The 18,712-nt window shown below is 36.8% G+C and overlaps 1 protein-coding gene across 3 annotated transcripts; it reads right to left on the bottom strand.

The window, feature by feature from the left end:
• Nucleotides 1–1,087: 1,087 nt before the first annotated feature.
• arhgap4a (Rho GTPase activating protein 4a) lies at nucleotides 1,088–18,000 on the bottom strand. Of its 3 annotated transcripts, none has more exons than XM_046869939.1 (24): nucleotides 17,703–18,000; nucleotides 16,368–16,457; nucleotides 14,279–14,450; nucleotides 12,973–13,135; nucleotides 11,251–11,313; nucleotides 10,631–10,759; nucleotides 9,710–9,838; nucleotides 8,930–9,151; nucleotides 8,730–8,831; nucleotides 8,400–8,579; nucleotides 8,223–8,307; nucleotides 8,100–8,127; nucleotides 7,023–7,122; nucleotides 6,830–6,890; nucleotides 5,531–5,608; nucleotides 5,311–5,439; nucleotides 5,092–5,197; nucleotides 4,772–4,996; nucleotides 4,617–4,681; nucleotides 3,527–3,695; nucleotides 3,176–3,259; nucleotides 2,664–2,786; nucleotides 1,704–1,767; nucleotides 1,088–1,611 (listed from the first exon to the last, which is right to left on the bottom strand). In XM_046869939.1, exons 2-24 carry the CDS (start codon nucleotides 16,423–16,425, stop codon nucleotides 1,429–1,431), a joined length of 2,718 nt encoding a protein of 905 aa, XP_046725895.1. In that variant the 5' UTR covers nucleotides 16,426–16,457; nucleotides 17,703–18,000; the 3' UTR covers nucleotides 1,088–1,428. The 3 variants fall into 3 exon arrangements, with proteins under 3 accessions (XP_046725895.1, XP_046725897.1, XP_046725896.1); XM_046869941.1 differs by having other exon boundaries at nucleotides 7,023–7,119; XM_046869940.1 differs by having other exon boundaries at nucleotides 16,368–16,454.
• Nucleotides 18,001–18,712: the final 712 nt, after the last annotated feature.

The raw sequence follows: 18,712 nt of genomic DNA, 5'->3' as shown, positions 1-18,712 counted from the left end.
AATTATTACTACTACTACTACTACTACTACTAATAATAATAATACATTAGTTAAATCATTTAGCAGAAGTCCTTGAATGTCCAGAAGTTCAAAATCCTTTTTTTTTTTTTTACTTTTACAAGAAAGGACTTTGTCCAACCTACTGATCCTCTTTTATTCTATTTTATTGTATTGTATATATATTTTTTATTGTCTATAGATCCATTGTCTTATGATGGGCCTGTCATGTCACTTCTCAAAACGCATTTATTTTTTACTATTCTGTTTTTAATCATATTTTGTATTCAATCATTAGGGAAGGTGGTAAAGGTTCTGGATTACTGACCGAAAGATTAGGGGCTCAAGCCCCACCATTACCAAGCTGCCACCCTTGGGGCCCCTGAGTAAGGCCCTTAACTGTTTGTGCTCCAGAGACACTTCATCAGGTCTGATCCCAGCTTTCTAACATCACTGGGATATGCAAAATAATAATTTGACTGTGCTGTAATGTACATGTGACAAGCATAAAGCATTTTCTCTTTACCTTTCTTTTTTTTTTCTCGAGTAAAATGTTCCCCACACTGCTACTTTTTTGAATCGGGAGCTGTTGTTCATTTACATATTAACGTATCCGTACATTTGATTCAGCAGGTTCAACTTGTACGCACCTGTTCACATAAAATCATATAAAATTATTTCTTCTTCGTCTAATTCTTCAAGATTCAAGTGCTTTTAAACATGCACATTGTTTCAAAAAAGATTTACAGAGATAAAGAGGTTATAAAGTTTATAAGTTTAGTGCCTACAAGTTAACCCTAATGAGCAATTCAGTAGTGACAGTGGCAAAAAAAAAGTCCCCGAGATGTTATGAGAAAGAAACGCTAAGAGGAACCAGACACAAAAGGGAATCCATCCTTATCTGGGGTTCCCCGAATATCCCTTATTCAGAATTCTTGTCTGTTTTCCGACTTTTACTGTTCATACAAAATGTGAGAATGAAAAATATTAAGTGGATTAATGCACTCAATACATTAAGTTAAAAAAAAAGTATTTTATGATCTAATGCCACTTTAAAATAAAATATAAAAAAATGCGAACAAGTTTACCATACAGATTATAGAAATCTTTTATTCCAAAACACCAAACAACTAGACTGCAGATCTGGAAAATAAATAGCTGAAGAAAATAAATTACTATTGAAGCTGATTTAGATTTAGGTCACTAAAGATTTGATGAAGAATAATTTAAATAAGGAAGTTACAACAGTGCTTTGTGTAACATGATCGTAGGATAGTTTGGCCAAACTTATCCACTACATTTATCAAAGAACTGGAAAAAAATAAATATTATGAGGAACTAAACAGAACCATGTTATTATGTCTTTACAGGAACACATATATAAGTTCTCAGTTTCTGTGTTTACAAAAAGGCATTCGCTCTCAGTGGGTCTCAGTTCATTTGTTCGGCTGTTTTAATGCTGCCTTTCCCTTTTTGCGGTGCCAATCCTTTTTTGTTAAGGTTTTGTTGGGAGGCAGAGGAATGGGATGGAACAGAAGATGAAGAGATATGATCCTTGTGTTGCTGGCGAATCAGAAGCTCCTTGAAGACAGAGTCCATGTTCTGACACACGTCCTGCAAGAGCACAACATTCTCACTGTGATCCTTCAAGCAAAAAATGCTCAGTGAATCAGCAAATGAACAGAATCAGAAAAACATTTCCAAACCTTGTCCAACACTACTTTGACTTCGTCTCTTTCAATGTCTGGTGGAACCCTTCTCATCGGGAGACTGGAAAAGGGACAGAATGTCAGACAAATGCTTTGGGTGTAACCAAGGGGTGAGAAGAAATGCACAGCATGGATATACATGTGTTTGTTACAGTACGTGTAACTGTTTTTTTAGTATAATTTTTTACTTGAGTGCATTTTGACCTTTTCGCTTGTGATTTGTAGACATTCATACAGCTAATGGGCATTAGTAAAGTCAGGTACTGATGTAGGTGGGGAGGCCTGGGATGCAGTCTTATTTACATTTACATTTACATTTGTGGCATTTAGCAGACGCCCTTATCCAGAGCGACGTACAAAAGTCTTATGCGGCCTGGAATGCAGAACTATCCAATTCATTTCAAAGTGTTCAAGAAATTTCAGATCAGAACTCTGTAACTGGCCACTAAAAATCTTCCAACCCATGTAAAATCGTATGTATATTTTTATGGAGCTCGCTTTGAGCATTGTCATGCTAGAACAGGTTCGGGTCTTCTAGTTCAAGTGAAGGGAAAGTGCTACCAATTCCAAACACATATTATAGGATTGTGTGACTCCAATTTTGTGGTAACATTTTAAGGGAAGGGCTGAAAAAAACTTTTGTTGATATAATGTATTTAATGCTACTCCAGCCCATAGGTAACCTTCAGGATAACATAGATATTTATGTATGTGGGTTAATTCAAAATAACCTGTATCAATTTGAAACACATACACCTAACTACTTGAGTAATTGTTTCACTAAATGAATGTACTTTGGTTTCTAGTCTTGTTTCAAGTCATGTACCCAATGACTGCATTTAAAAATTTCTTAAAGTTGATCTACTTATACTTTTTCCATCACTGCCTACCAGTAGATCAGACAACATTTAATGAAATCTATAAATGACAACATCGGAAAGTGTGTTGATCGCATACTCAGATTTCCGCAAAGCCCTTGGAGAAGTGCTTGGCAGTTGCACAACTGGTAACTGTAAGGAAATTTTCCCTGCAAGTGCTTGACTGGAACTGAGTCCTGACTTCTCACTTAACACTTTGATCCTGGGAAATAAACATGAAGCAGAGGCATCAAACAAAGACATCCTTTCGTCTATTCTTGATTTTCAATCTGTAATTGTTGTTAACGCATGGAGATAAACAATAAAGTTTACACAGCATAAGAAAAGGGTGTAAACAGCAGTGATACACAACTGTAGATTTCTGGGTCTAATGAGCAAACTGGAGATGACAGTAGAAACGACAGAAAGGCCTGAGTTGACACAAGATACTGGATAGCAGGATTATAAATCATTGCTGTATACAGGTACAGTTGAAGTATTACCATTACATATATGATTTCTGAATTATATACTGTAGAACCCACACCCATCAGATAGAAGTTAGACTATTGTAAGGGATTTTTCAGTCTTTTCTACACATTTCTGGAGTACCGTGTTTGTGTGATGCCAGCTTGCTGTTCCTCTGCCTGACTTCCACTGTTGTGTCTTTCATTGTGCTCCTGCCATCCTTCCATGCTGTAGGACATGTAAAACAAGGACACAAAGGGACAGATTAGCTTAATGATACATTATAGTTTCTCTCTCTCTCTCTCTCTCTCTCTCTCTCTCTCTCTCTCTCTCTCTCTTCACCACAAAATGCTTCACCACTTTTGTAAAATTTGATGACGGTCCATCTACTACTATTAGCTAAATAATGGCAACACGTCTTTAAGACTACAAAACAAATCCTGGCACCATAACTACCAGGTGTTTAGCAGACAATTATAATCTCCTGTCACTTACCTTGGCACACTGATATATTTATTTGGGATGAGCCCCTTTGAACCGTCGACTTCTCCTCTCCACCAATCAGAAGAGGCTCTGCTGTAAAGGCGGACACGTCTACCCTGTTTGAAAGACAGCTCAGCTGTGGAGCGAGCCGTGTAGTCGAACAAGGCCACTCCTTCTAGTTCTGTGAAGTTGATTTTAAAGAACTGTTTATAAATCTTAATAGGTTCATATTTTAAAAAGAAAATATTTTTTTTTATTTATTATTAAAAACATGATAGTTACTGAATGCTAAATTCTCTTTGGTCAGAAGGTGTTGATTCATTTATATAAAGTAATAATGCTTTGACACTAAATGTAGCACAATTGTTCTGATATATTCTTGTTTCTATAATAACATCTTGCATGGGAATTTGTGAAGTTGTTGCTCTGCATATGTGTATTATAAAATATAGACAAATAGATAGATAGCGTTCCGGAACCAGCATGCCAGAAAAAGAACAATTCACCACATTAGATCTGCTGAGTTGTACTGAAGTAATGAAGTGTGATGAAGTGGAACTGAAACTGTACTTGCTGCAGCTGACTTCAGTGCAGACTTTCTAGACATTTTCCAATATATAAGATGTCAAAACATTTATTATATTTACATCTTTTTGTCTATCTGTCATGCTTCTATCCATCACAGGACCATTGAGCATTATCCTTAACTGCTTAGTTGTATAATTGATATAATACAAATGATTCTACGTATCTCCTGATAAGCTCGTCTGACAGATGCCGTAATGTAAATCGATCACGTGAGCCGAAAGAAAGCCGTATGTGCTACATGCTACATTTTGCTACTTGGAAAAAACTGGTGCTATATGTTTAAAGCAACCTGCATGTTCTTTACCCACAATACAAAAAATGGGAAGTGAATTGTGCCCACATTGGTTTACGAACAAATCAAGGGCAAAATGAACCACAAAAGCATCACAACCTCAAAAATAATGCAGATGGTTCTTGATTTAAAAAGATTATGTGATAATTTTACACATTTGGTGTATGGTGTAAGAATTGCTTGATAAAGTGGATTTGAACTGTGCAAGGATAAAGAACTTACCATCTTTGGCTTCTTTGTTAGGAGACATGTCTGGTTCCATTTCTGACTCCTCTGCAATAGCCTCACTAGACACACACACAAACACAACATTCACTCTCATATGTTTTGATATATGTGTTTTTGTACATATAGTAATGTTTATGTGTGCGTCTCACATATCATCTGGTTCTAGGGTCATACACGTCTCATAGATAGATCCTTCTAGCTCATTCTGGCTGGGGAAAATACTCTCATGATGGATTATGATTGTTTTGATGAGAGCATTGATCTGCTGGAGAGTAACAGGGTCTGTGTCTTCAGGTCCTCTGATCAAACTGGGTCCGAAACACACGGCCAAGTTGTAGGGTTGCATCATGTTTTCATCACTGTACTGGGAGACACTACAGAGATAGAGAGAAAGAGAGAAACTCAGAGTTCTGGATGACAGCTTATGTATTTAACGGTTGTCAGACCAAACTTGTGGTTTATTACTCACTGGTGGAGAAATGCAAACAGGTATCGCATCACCACAATTACTGGAGAAGGGTAGGAAAGAATAACTGACTTTAACTGTGCGACTTTCACTGAGTCATCTTCTAGTCCTGGAAATGAAAGTTAAAAAGTGACAATTAGAATAAATTTTGTGTTTAATTTAAAGTATTCTTTTAGAACATATCTATTTTAAACGCCGTATTTCAGAATTTCATTCCCTTACGTCCGCACTCCATCAGTTGATCGAAGCTGTCTTTAGGAAACAAAGGATTATCCATTCCTCTAAAATACAGCTTTAGCACACCAGCCACTGAATCCAAGTCAAAATTTTCCTCAGCCAGAGGGTCATCTCCTACATATCAAAAATGCAAAAAGTTACCCCAGCTCCAAGCATTATTAACGGACCACAGCATATAACAATCTAAACAAATAAACACACATACCTTTTTCAAACAAGTCTCTGAGCCGATTGACCTCAAGCTGAGAGCCCGAGATTCGAAAGATGCCCTCATGGTGCAGGCCTTGTGAAAATAAAGTGGGTGGCACACAAATGAAAGCAAAATCTGTTAGTTTTGTAGGAACAAAACAAAGAAAAACAATAGCATACATTTATGTGGAGAATTTGCAAAGATTTCTTGGCACCAAGAAAACCCAAAATCTTCACCATAAATAATGTTGCAAGATAAAAACAAAAACCCATAAAAATACCAAATATTTTCTGACTATAGCTTTTTCCTTTTGGTGCAGAAAGTAAGGAGTGTCCCTTGTGGGCATTTATGAAGGTCTGGGATTGAGTTTGCAATCTACCACTAGTAGATTTTACAGACTTAATGTTGCTAGTGTTTCTCATCCTCAATAGCGTACAGCATAAGGACAATAAACACTACTTATCTGTATCAACAAACTGAGCTACTATCATCTTCAAACAACTAAACTGGAGCATTATATATAACACAGTCTCCATTACTTTAGAAGAAAACCACCATGTCCTCCATTTAGCCATAAAGTTAAATATGTGACCTTACATTTTCCTATCATTCGTTCAATTAAATTACATTACATTAAAGATTTACATCACTGTGGTGGAAAATAAGTATTCATTTTTATTGTAGTTGCATTGGAAAAAATGGATTTAATACCTTAAAAAAGTACCTTGGACAACTGATTGATCTCTTAACTAAAGTGAGTTATTGAGACTACAATGCTATAATGCAATTTAAGTGGTCACTTCCCTTTTTATTTGTGTAACCTATTCTTAAAAAAAGATCTTTTGCATATTACTTCTCTGTAGCATCTATTTTAAATGGAATGTTAACATACTGGCAACAAGCCTAATCTGCATATTAAAGTAACATATTATTACTTAAAGACTCTGAATGGTAAAGCACATGCATGGTAATTCTCTAACATAATGCTCTTTACGATGTCTAACATAATGCTCTTTGAATAAGACTGATGCGTATTTAAATAATTTTTCTTCACTTCATGCGTATTTGTGCAGTTTCATGACATGAAATCATGACGCTGCACTGAGGAAACGTCTAATTTCTGCAAATACAAAATTGCAAATCATTTGGTTGCGTTAAAACTGTCTGTATTCACTGCAGCCTAAAGAATTTACAGCCTAAAAACTATTCATGATTTGAAAAACACATTTCTTTTTCCAGATATCTTTGCTGTACTGAATTTCTTCACATGCACTCATTTCGCACAGCAATGAAAATTCAGAAAAGATCGACTACCATGAAGGTTGATGAATCTGATACAGCTCTCTACCACCAAAGGAATTGGTTCTCCGGATGCCTGCAGATGAGAACCCGAGCTTTACAAATGATACGACTCTCTAAACGGAGAACATTAATAGACAATGGATGCAATTGTTTTCTCAGTTTTATTGTCTGCATCTATATGTCTACAGCCAGAGAGACATAATACCTGGATGTAAGAAAGCATGTCTTGAGAGAAAGCCTTCTCTGTGATCTGAGTGCCATGCTGATTCTTCCTCTGACGGACAGACCTCCTGGAACGCATTCTGCTGGTGAGAAATGTAACTGTGATTAAAAAGAGACTGCGGAGGAGTGGAAAAATCAATGACATTTTACAAAGGCTGCTGTCACACCACAAAGTTCTGGTTTAATAGGCAATGAGTCAGTTACATTTCCATGTCATGGTGAATATTTACACAGAACTAACAATGATTCTATTTTGAATTACAAATAAATGTTCGGTTCACTGGACAATTGAAAAGGAACAGCCCGATTAATATCGAATTCATACAGGTATTTAGCTGCATTGCAATGCATAAAATTGTGCAGATACAGGTCAAGAACTTCTGTTTTATTACACAGCCAACATAAGAATAGAGAAAGAAAATCTAGCTTTTAAGGTTTAGATAAAGAATTTAGCTTTTAAGGTTGATTTACACACAACAGTCTTTTGTTTCAAGTGTTTACACTGAATGGTGTTGAAAACAAAAAACACCCACTGAGTAGAAATTCTGCAAAAGGCAAAAATTGTATGCGGATGGTTTAGTAACATTGATAACCCCACTTTAAAACCATGATCAACAAAAAAACACCTCAGAACACACAGCTATGTTCGGTTGTCCAGTTTTGATGAACCTATCTTCACTGTAGTCTCAGATTCCTGATTCCTGATTCCAGATTCCCCAATATATTATTCTGTTGTGGTAACCAAAATTCCTTCAAACTAGGCATTGATTTCTGCAATGTATTTCTGCTCACCAGTGAGTGATTATTTAAGCTACTGTTGAGTGAACCAGTCAGACGATTCTCCTCTGACTGCTGAAGTACAGGTTCAAGTTCAAGTTACACACTGAATGTCATTTAACTTTAATTAAATAATAAAAACAAATTAAAAAGAAAAAAATTAAGGGGTTTAATATTCATTGGTCATTATTAACCTTTATTTGGAGTACTACCTTTGCTAGTATAAAAAAATTCTGTGAATATTTCACTACAAAATTCAAGTAGAAGCATCTTGTTTCCTTACCTGTGATGATGACCATCCACAGTCCCAGCTGATTATGACCCCACATAAAAAAAAGATACATTTTAATATACATATTAGATCAATGTATATTTTAAGATTTAAATACTCAAGCAGATATTTTACCTTTTTGTATTGCGACTTTGAGTAGATCATGCTTTGCCTGTAGTTTTAATATTAATAAGCCATTAATGAGATGGTCCTTAAATTTCTGTAATTCAAAAAAGTAAATATATAGAGTTACAAAAAATCTAAAAAAAACTGGGGCTATAGAATCAGAACTTACTTTGTAAAATGCTATACCGTAGAGTACGAGTTTTCTGACTCTTGCAAATTGGATCGGCGTCTCGCTTGATTGAGCTTGTTGGTCGATGTTTCGAAGAGGTTCTCTAAAGATTGACTGGCGCTATGTTCAGACTGGAAGATATCCTCGCTGATGCACTCCAGCAGTGCGGAATGAGAAAGACACAGCATTTTGCTCAACTGTTTGGGAATAATAAAAGAAAATGTGTGGGTTTACCAGATTTTGTATGTAAAACTGTAGCTAATAATTACATTAGTAATCACTCATGTCTCTTATAATAATATGGCTGATTTGGTAACTTGTGTCAGTTTTGGGGTTTATGAAACTACCTCTTGATTTTCTGCAGTAACAGTGTTGAGTCTGGTCTGCAGCTGGTGGAATCGGGTATCGAGCTCACTTTTCACCTCAGAATCAGCGCTCACTTCACACACCTGTGGCGAAATGGATTCGAAATGTACTTATTATATATCAGTGTGCGCACACACACACACACACACACACACACACACACACACACACACACACACACCTGATCTCCCTCATGAGGCTGGTACTGAAATCGAAGTGGCATGCAAAAAGCCACTTCATGAGCTTGTATCAGTGTGTCTCTGTCCTGGTTCTGATCCAGACCACAGAGTGCGTTGCCCAACTGGTGCAATCCAGAACCCAGGTTCTGGTGGACCTGCGTGCGGCTGGACAGGTAAAACTGAAGCACTTGGTTCCAGGACTGATGGAAACCTAAATCGCTAAACTAAAAGAATATGTAGAATATTAGAGAACAAGTAAAAGCTGCCTTTTGAAAGCTTCTAATTCAGGATCAGTAAACCATAACAATAGATTATACAAAGTAGATTTACAGAAATCCGGATGTACATTTTAATCCCTAATGAGAAAAGCAGAGGAAACAATAGCAAAGATTAATTCCTGGCATAACAGGAGGAAGAAATGTTAAGAGGAACCAGGCTTGAAACAGAAGTCTTTTAGGTGACACCAGATAGTGAGATTGGAAATGATTACAGAATGCATTTATAGATAGTGTGGAGAAACAGTTAGTGTGTTGAAATGATAACTAGCATGAATCTATCCTCAGTAAGAGAACTTGACTGAGTCTGTATGACTACTGCTGCGGTTCTTAGCTACAAGAATCCAGAATCCTAATGAGGTTATTGACTGAATTAAGGAATAGATATAAAAAAAATTATTCATGTCTTACATTTGCATAAAATATGCATATACATATACATCGAAAGCTGCTTGACTTTTACAAGCAGTACTAGTTAAGCCACGAAGAGCAAACCAGGACACTCACGTCAATCAGTGCAGAGAGATCTTGTAGGTAATATTTGTGCATGGAAGAATTTGCCGCTTCCAGGTTGAACAGATAGTCGTTGCGTGCTTTGTTACACTTCTGCTGAGTCTCCTGTACTTTACACTGCCTCTGCACACACAAAGACAAAGTTCATAATCAACCTGCAGTGGCACAAGGCACAAACCTCTCTCCCACGCAAACCCTCAGACGCAAACCACACACATCTTGCATACTTTCATTAAAAAAACAGAAAGAAGCACACGCATGCCCCACATCACACACATCATAAACATCACACAGGTACAAAAGAATGAAAGATAAACAAAATAAATGCATACACAAAGATGCATATTGCGTTGTGATTTCCTATTTGTAAAATGTAGCTTTTACAATGTGAACTTGCTGTCACGCATAAAACCTTAAACTCATACGACGACACCAAAAAGTATTCATCCCCCACTCTCTTACTCAATGTGAATTGTCATTTTTGCAGGAATTACAGGTTCGATGTGTCTCATATGTGTCTCTACGGGAATAATTTTTAAATTATTATTATTATTCAAAATAACCAAATTAGAGCAGGAAATTTCACGTGACATGGTTTTTATGTAAACCTAAATGTCAGAATCGAGCATTGCAGAGCACTTTGGTATCAGAGTATTTTTCCCCCTATATTTAACGTTAAATTATATATGATGAAAATATACAAAGAATCAGGCACCAGGAGATGCACAATTCAGATCAATCTTATTATCTATACTAATGCAAACAATCAAAGACTCAAAGTGTAAAACAATCCAAAAAGTATACCCACTCAGAATTACTTCTTAAACATGGTTTTGGATTAGTTATATTCTAATACTCTTTTAACCTGTCTCCTTAAAACAATTTCGGTTTAAGTAGAAAGAACATGAAACTTACTTTTTCGATTAATCTTTCCATTTTCTTGGATGCACTCTGTTTCTGTTTCTCTTCCTGCTTGGTGGCCTCTTTTAGCTTGACCTCAGCTGACAAGTACTCCGTGTGATACTGCGAATACGTCTTCAGTGACTGAAGGACAATGGCTCAATTAACTGCAGTCAAGCCCATAATAATCACAAACATTCAGAAAACCTGATATTTTGTAATAGACATTAAAGTTTATTTTAATAATATTTAAATGATTTGAAATGGTGCATGAAGAAACAATAGTCTCATAACAATCATCCTTCTGAAATTTAAGCCTGAATCTTTGCTTCTTCCTGATTGGAGGACAATTGTTTAGGGATCATAGATCACATTCATTCAAGTGTATCAGATTAGTGCATACAGACTGCCAAGGGTGTACATAGACTGAGTAAGCCAATAATATTAAAGTAATATTGTATAATGCTATTGTCACTGTTAAAATTTCTTTAGATATCGGGCTGTATATTTTCCCTGCTAGGACATTTTGTGACAGGGCACATGGTACAAGCAATGTTGGTGAACTGATGCGTGGAGATTTTTCCAGGCATTTTCCAAAAAATAAACATTTTGCCCAAAAATAATTGCATACTCACACTCTGTAACTCGGCCGTGGTCTTCAGAAATCCTTCCTGTAACTGGTTGCCAGTTTCTTTACTCTGAAAGAATGTAAACAGAGATAAAAGACAGAGCTTATATATGAGTATAGGGACAAGCAGACAGGAAGACAGCTGCTCGGGTAAAGTAGTGCCACAGCTCTATTTCAGTATGATGTAGTCTTTACTCTCATAATGTGAAGGAGTTAACAACTCATGCACTTCAACAAGAAAAAGACAACTTGTTCCTCTTCTTCTTCTTCTTCTTCTTCTTCTTCTTCTTTTCTTTCACTTGCTTCCATTAGGGGTATACACAGCGGATCATCCGTCTTCATATCGCACTTTCCTCTACATCTGCCTCTTTCAAACCAACTACCTGCATGTCTTCCTTCACCACATCTATAAACCTTCTCCTTGGTCTTCCTCTTTTCCTCCTTCCTGGTGGCTCCATCCTCAGCATTCTCCTACCGATATACCCCATGTCCCTGCTCTGCACATGTCCAAACCATCTCAATTGTGTGTTGTTTCCAAAACGTCCTACATGCACTGTCCCTCTAATAAACTCATTTCTGATCCTGTCCATCATCGTCACTTCCAACGAAAACCTCAACATCTTCAGCTCTGCTACCTCCAGCTCCACTTCCTGTTTTTTTCAACAATGCTACTGTCTCTAAACCATACAACATCTCAGGTCTCACCACAGTCCTACAAACTTTACCTTTCACTCTTGCAGATACCCTTCTATCACAAATCACTCCTCACTCTTCTCCACCCACTCCACCCTGCCTGCACTCTTTTCTTCACTTCTCTAACACACTCTCCATTATTTGGCACTGTTGACCCCAGGTACCTGAACTCCTCCACCTTTTCCACCTCTTCTCCCTGTAACCGCATCACTCCACTGCCCTCCCTCTCATTCACACACATGTACTCTGTCTTACTTTAAATGATATTTATATTTAATTTATAAAAAAATGTATATACATTTATAAACAATTTAATAATTATTCAATAATTCAATAATGTGTATCACCTTAGTAAAATTACTTGAGACTTTTTGGGTTTTAACAAATGATTTTGTGTGTGTGTGTGTGTGTGTGTGTGTGTGTGTGTGTGTGCATGCTTCAAACTGCCAGTTACCAAGTGAATCACTATAGTAAGTGGATATATGTGTGCGTGAGTGTGTGTGTGTGTGCACCAAACTACCAGGTATCAAGTGTATCACTATAGTAAGTGAATATATGTGTGTGTGTGTGTGTGTGTGTGTGTGTGTGTGTGTGCACCAAACTACCAGGTATCAAGTGTATAGTGTGTGTGTGTGTGTGTGTGTGTGTGTGTGTGTGTGTGTGTGTGTGAGTGTGTATATGCGCACACACCAAACTACCAAGTATCGTATTACTATTGTATGTGTGTACGTGTGTCAGTGTGTGTGTGTGTGTGTGTGTGTGTGTGTGTGTGTGTGTGTGTGTGTGTGTGTGTTTGTTTGTTTGTTATCCAATCTAACAGTAAGTGAGTGGATATAGTGTGTCTGTGTGTGCATGTGAGTGTATGTGAGAAGGTGTGGGTGTGTGTGCGTGTGTGTGTGTGTGAGTGTGTGTGTGTGTGTGAGTGTGTGTGTGTGTGTGTGTGTGTGTGTGTGTGTGTGTGTGTGTGTGTGTGTGTGTGTGTATGCATGTGGGTATATGTGTGAGTTGGTGTATGTGTGTGTGTGTGTGTGTATACCTTCTTAGCCAGGCGCTGAACGAGCTCCAGACAGCGAGATAACTGCTGGGGTAAAGTAGTGCCACAACTCTCGCTCAGTGTGGTGTGATCTTTACTCTCATGACGTGTCTGAATTAACAACTCTTGCCAGCACTTAAGCACAGACTCACAGCTCAACTCCTTCCTGAGACATTGAGAAAGAGAATGAAAGAAAGTGAGAAAGAGAGAGAGAGAGAGAGAGAGAGAGAGAGAGAGAGAGAGAGAGAGAGAGAGATAAAGGCAGAGATACATAAGATATAAAGATGCATATAAAACCTTTTAAAACTGTAAACGTGAATATTAAAAAGACATTTATTTCTGGATAATGTGCCTAAAATAAACCTTCAAAATGTATCATTTAAAACAATACACCTATAAAAATAGTCAAAATAGTACACCTATATATAAAAATAATAAAGCATCATATAAAATGTACTTAAGTGAATGAAATATATGTGATATGATTTTTACTTCACTCAGTACAATATTATTTATAATGTAACATAAAAGGAATGAAAGGCATATGCTTTATACTCATACATACACTATATGGACAAAGGTATTGGGACACCTGATATTTTCAGCCAGATGTGATCCATTCCCAAACTGTTACCACAAAGCCAGATGCACACATCTGTATAGTATGTCTTTGGATGTAGTAACATTAGATTTTACCTTCACTTGAACTAGGAGACCCAAACCTGTTCCTGCTTGACAATGCCCCTGTGCATCAGGCAAAGCTCCATGAACATATGGTTTACAACAGTTGGAGTAAAATATGTTGTGTGGCCTGCTATTGACGTCTGACCTCAATGATATTGAACATGAATCAGAAAGCTAAAGATCAGCCTTCCTGAGCCTACATCAGTACCTGGCTTTACCAACGTCCTTGTGTTGAATGAGCCCAAATCTCCACAAGTACACTCCAAAATCTAGTGGAACATCTTCCCAGAATAGTGGAGATTATTATAACAGGAAATGGGGACTAAAAGTGGAATGGGATGTTCAAAAAGCCCATACATATCTTGTGGTCTAATGTCCACACCATTAGACCATATAGTTTACTTGAGTGCTTCCAATATATTTAATTAAACATGCTGAATTACAATTTAAAACCACTTTTACAAATTGGTCATACATTTAAATGCATATATATATATATATATATATATATATATATATATATATATATATATATATATATATATATATATACACATACAAATTATGAATATTCAAATTCATAAAGCTCTGTATCTCTGAAATCTTTATTTTTTTCAGTCCTCACTTTTTTGTCCTTGAGGCAAACTTGTCGGCTAATTTTTCCAGAGAGCGCGCATACTCGCCCTCGATCTCACCACGTCTGCGCAGATATTCGCTCAGATCCTGCAGTAACTGTGTTTTCTGCTCCAAATGGCTGTCAAACACTCGCAGCTGCTCGTTGAGCTGATTGCGAACTTCTACATGTGTGAAAGAGAAAGAACAAGAGAAAAAAGAAAAGCAAGAGAAGTGTATAATGCTTCTAATGATCTCTGCAAGTTTGCTTAATTGTTTTGTGTGCTAACCACCATCAAACACCATCAGACCGTGCAAGGTGCGAATTTTAAATGAGAAAAAAAAAAACAATGCACTTCTAAATGCAGTCGTCATTTCATAACCTTTCACAGTTTCAGATGCTAAATCTGTTAAACCATTTATATTTTTTATGTACCTGGTCACCATTTTGCTTACGTATTTATGCTAGGTTCAGTGATATCTCGTCGATAGAAAAAGCGCAGGAGTATATACGGATTGCATGCGAGAACAAACCCAGTTGTAGAGGTATTCGCTTTTATTACAGTGGTTTCTCAACTATTTTGCTCTGCATGTGCATGTGCTGTAGCAACCATACTTCTCCTTGTGCACTCCTTCTACTGAAGCACTTCAGGCCACAGATTTTTTTTTGCCATAGTACATTTTATTAGTCAACAACATACATAGTTCCTCTCTGCTAAATGACTTATTTTAACATATTTCCGCTGAACTTTGTCAATAAGGAAGGTGATGCAAAAGAAAAATAAAATATAATGTAAATGCAGCAATTGTCAATTTAACTAAGTTTTATTTGTATACCTTTAGCTCTTTTAACAATGGACATTGCCCCAAAGCGTCTTTACAGAGATAAAGAGGTTATAAAGTTGGAATGTATAAGTTATTGCCTGTACGTTTGTTCTTTATACGTTTTTGCCTAATGAGCAAACCAGTGGTTACTGTGGTAAGGAAATATTCCCTGAAATGGGAGGAAGAAACATTAAGATGAACTAGACTCAAAATAGATCCATCTTTATCTGGGTAGCACAGAATATCCATTCATTATAGTTTTATCATTTCTAAGGTTTTCTGGGCGCTTAGTACTGTGGACCGAATCCATTATACAGTAGCAACATGAAATTAATATTGAATATTGTCTTAAAACAGCTACAACTGTAGATTTTTGTCCCAGTCAAGCACCTTTTGACTGGGATAAAACAATTAACCGATTAATATTTGAAAGCTTGATGGGAACATCACAGTCAGCCACACTTGCCCAATGTGAATAGCAATGGACACTCCTGATGAGGTTCAGAACACAGTTCAGAACAACAAATTTTGAAAACTGCTGAAGCACATCTTCCTGATTCTATAGAGTGGATTCATCAGCACTTTTGTCTCTTCCAGTTACAGCTTGTTGAGTGTAAGTTCCACTTTTTAGCTTGAGATTTCCATTACTTGTTCTAAACAATGAATATTTACATATGAGCTTAGCTTTTTTAAATACTAAGAGCTTGAAGTTTTTTTATTCTATGCCTTTTTCCCCCCCAAAAGTAACTTTTTGTGCCTGTGCGAACCTAAAGGGTTATTTGCCAAAATAGTCATGTGAAAATGGCAATTCAGTTCAACTCAACTTGAGCCATTTAGACAAAAATGTATATTAAAAAAAATTAATTAAAAGAATTATTAGCACCCTTCATTAAAGTAAGCAAGGCTGAAGGTCTAAAATAGATAGCACATGTAGTGAGCACACATATCAGAGGTTACTGTGTGTATTTTAACAAAATATTTTTCATCCAAATGTTTATATTAGTTTTAACTTAAATATTGCATTAAAAATGACAATTTTGCGCCCTTAAAACGTATATTTGTTAAAGTCTTGGATGGTGAGAACAATTTTAAACCTGTTGCAAAAATCACAACTACTAATGCAATAAGTGAAAAGTTACTAAGTAGGTTTTTTAATGTATTCAGTATTAATCAGTCTACAGTCACAGATTTTCATTAAGATTCCCTTTTTTTAGCAATATCAAAAATATTATTAGTAAAACAATTATAAAAAAAATCTGAATTTTCTTCTGCCTTACCTTTAACCTGTGTGTCATAGTCAGCGACTTTTTTCAGTTTGACGTTGTAGGATGTCATTGTAGATCCTTCTGTTGTAGAATGGATCTCTGCTATGAATACAAAATGGCAAAATAATTTTTTTTAAACGCTATAAATCATCAGCCAACTCAACAAGTGATCCTCTTTCTTTCATTCAAAGCAGCTCCTTGCATGCAATGCATGTCCCGGATATACTGTAGTGTAAAAAAAAAAGAAAAAACTGGCACAAGATCTAAATATAGCATGTTCAAAGGTGACAAGAAGCTTGTGTGCATGTGTGGGGGTGCATTTGCAAAACAATGGAGGTGATGCTCGTGTTATATGGATAACCAGAGAAACAACATTTTCCCCCTAGAAGTATATTAGATGCATCGAGTACAGCCGTTTTGAAAATAATTATTGTGCAGCATGTTGTATACAAATGTAACTGTCGTGTGATACATACAATGTATAATACAATGACTTTTTCTAATGGAGAATATAGTAATTATATTGTCATATAACCCTACAGTGTTATAGTCATATAGAGTCATTGAACTGCCTGAATAAATGGGTTCAAGAAAGTTCAATCATTAGTCATACTGTTTGAGAGAACAGACACTTGCAGTGTATCTAAAAATGCCGGACCCCAGACCATATATAATCGTGGATAGAATGTGTATGCATGCAGTGGCGGCTTCGCTCTAGAGTGAACTGATGTGACCCAACACACAGGGGTTATACTGCAAAACATTTAACTTGCTCTTTCACGTGGAGGCCGATGTACCAGGCGTCAGAAAAAGGGAAGAGTGCACTTCCTGTGTTAGGTGCAACAGAAACATTAGTAAATCATACCCAAGCAACTTACTCTCATCATGAGTCAGCCCTCCCCTTCTCTCTCACACTCTCTCTCTCTCTCTCTCTCTCTCTCTCTCTATTTCGCTCTTTCCCAGTCCCTCTTTCTTTCTCAGAGCTATAATAGAAGAAAGTATCTTATTTTCCCTTCAAATGAAAGGAGCAAACTATAATATAACTCAATCATATTGTACCACTGATGGCTGTTGACTCTAAAGTTGGCTGAATATCTTCTTTTTTTAATTTCAGTTTATCATTTATTTCTTGCACCAAAGGATCTGTGTTTTGTTCAAAGTGGTCCGATTGGTACAGAATGTCATTGTTGGGTGAATAATAACAATTAAAAGAATATGCCAATGCTGATTCATCGTCCACTCATCAGTTTCGACAGCTGTATGTGACACAGTTTACCAAAAACAAAGTCCATCCCAATACAATGCAAGTACAGTAAACCCACACATAGATTTTTGTAGACGACTTACCCGCTGCTGTATCTCGCTGCCTTTGAAATTGGCCTTCACTGAAACCTTCAAACACGTAACAAGATGTGCCGGCTCCCTCGCATTAATAACCAGCCTTGTTGTAGACCAAACACACTGGAGAGCTCTTGCTCTCACACATGAGCCCTTGGCGAGGATGGTGCTCTAGCATAAACCTGCTCGCACACTGCAAAGAGAGAGAACAGTTTTTGAGTTCCTCCTCTGCTCTTGTTGCTGCCCACTCATTTTGACACACGCTCTCCGTCTCACAAGTGTTTTTCATAAAAACGAAGGCTACACTTTGGCAACTTTAGCACCCCCTACTAGTTCACTGAGTGGGGTTTAAATCCTTCTTGGCTTTACTCAAGCGTGCTATGACTTGTCATTGACAATGCTGTAGGGAAAATGCATGGAATGTTTTCAAGAAGGTTACAGCAACTTTTAAAGCTATTTCTAAGAACTTGCTCAGTGCAGCTACTTTAATTTGAAATCAATTACCAAATTATTATGTCAAATACGTATATATATTTGTCTTGTACTATTCACATTCGTGTATATTGACAATGATTTGTATATACAATGTGTTCTAAGATTTCTCAAAGCTCACAGTGCAATCCTGAGCCCTGGATACTTAAGTCTGGAGGTACACAGGTATTCCTAGGGCTACATATTGATGTATTTTTCTTTAGATTTTCTGCTTTCCTCCAACCACCAACATGCAAGTCGTTTAGTTGGCTACTACGAATGATTTCTAGGTTTGCATTTTTGTACACTGACTTCCAAACCTAGCAATTGTTCAGTTGGCTAATCATGTATCAGCAGAGCAATGCATGCAGATACAAGTCAAGCGCCCTCAAATCAAACATCAAAACAGTTGTTGGCAGAGAGATTCCAGACAACTGCTGATATTTCACATGCTACAGTCGCTAGAGTTTATACAGAAATGTAGTGACATGCAACATGATAAGAAGCTGTTATATCTAATATATTTTATAATGAAGTTGATTTTTCTT

The sequence above is a fragment of the Silurus meridionalis genome, chromosome 16 (assembly GCF_014805685.1).
Source record: "Silurus meridionalis isolate SWU-2019-XX chromosome 16, ASM1480568v1, whole genome shotgun sequence".
NCBI classification, from domain to species: Eukaryota; Metazoa; Chordata; class Actinopteri; order Siluriformes; family Siluridae; genus Silurus; species Silurus meridionalis.
This window is presented reverse-complemented; position numbering and strand designations above follow the sequence as displayed.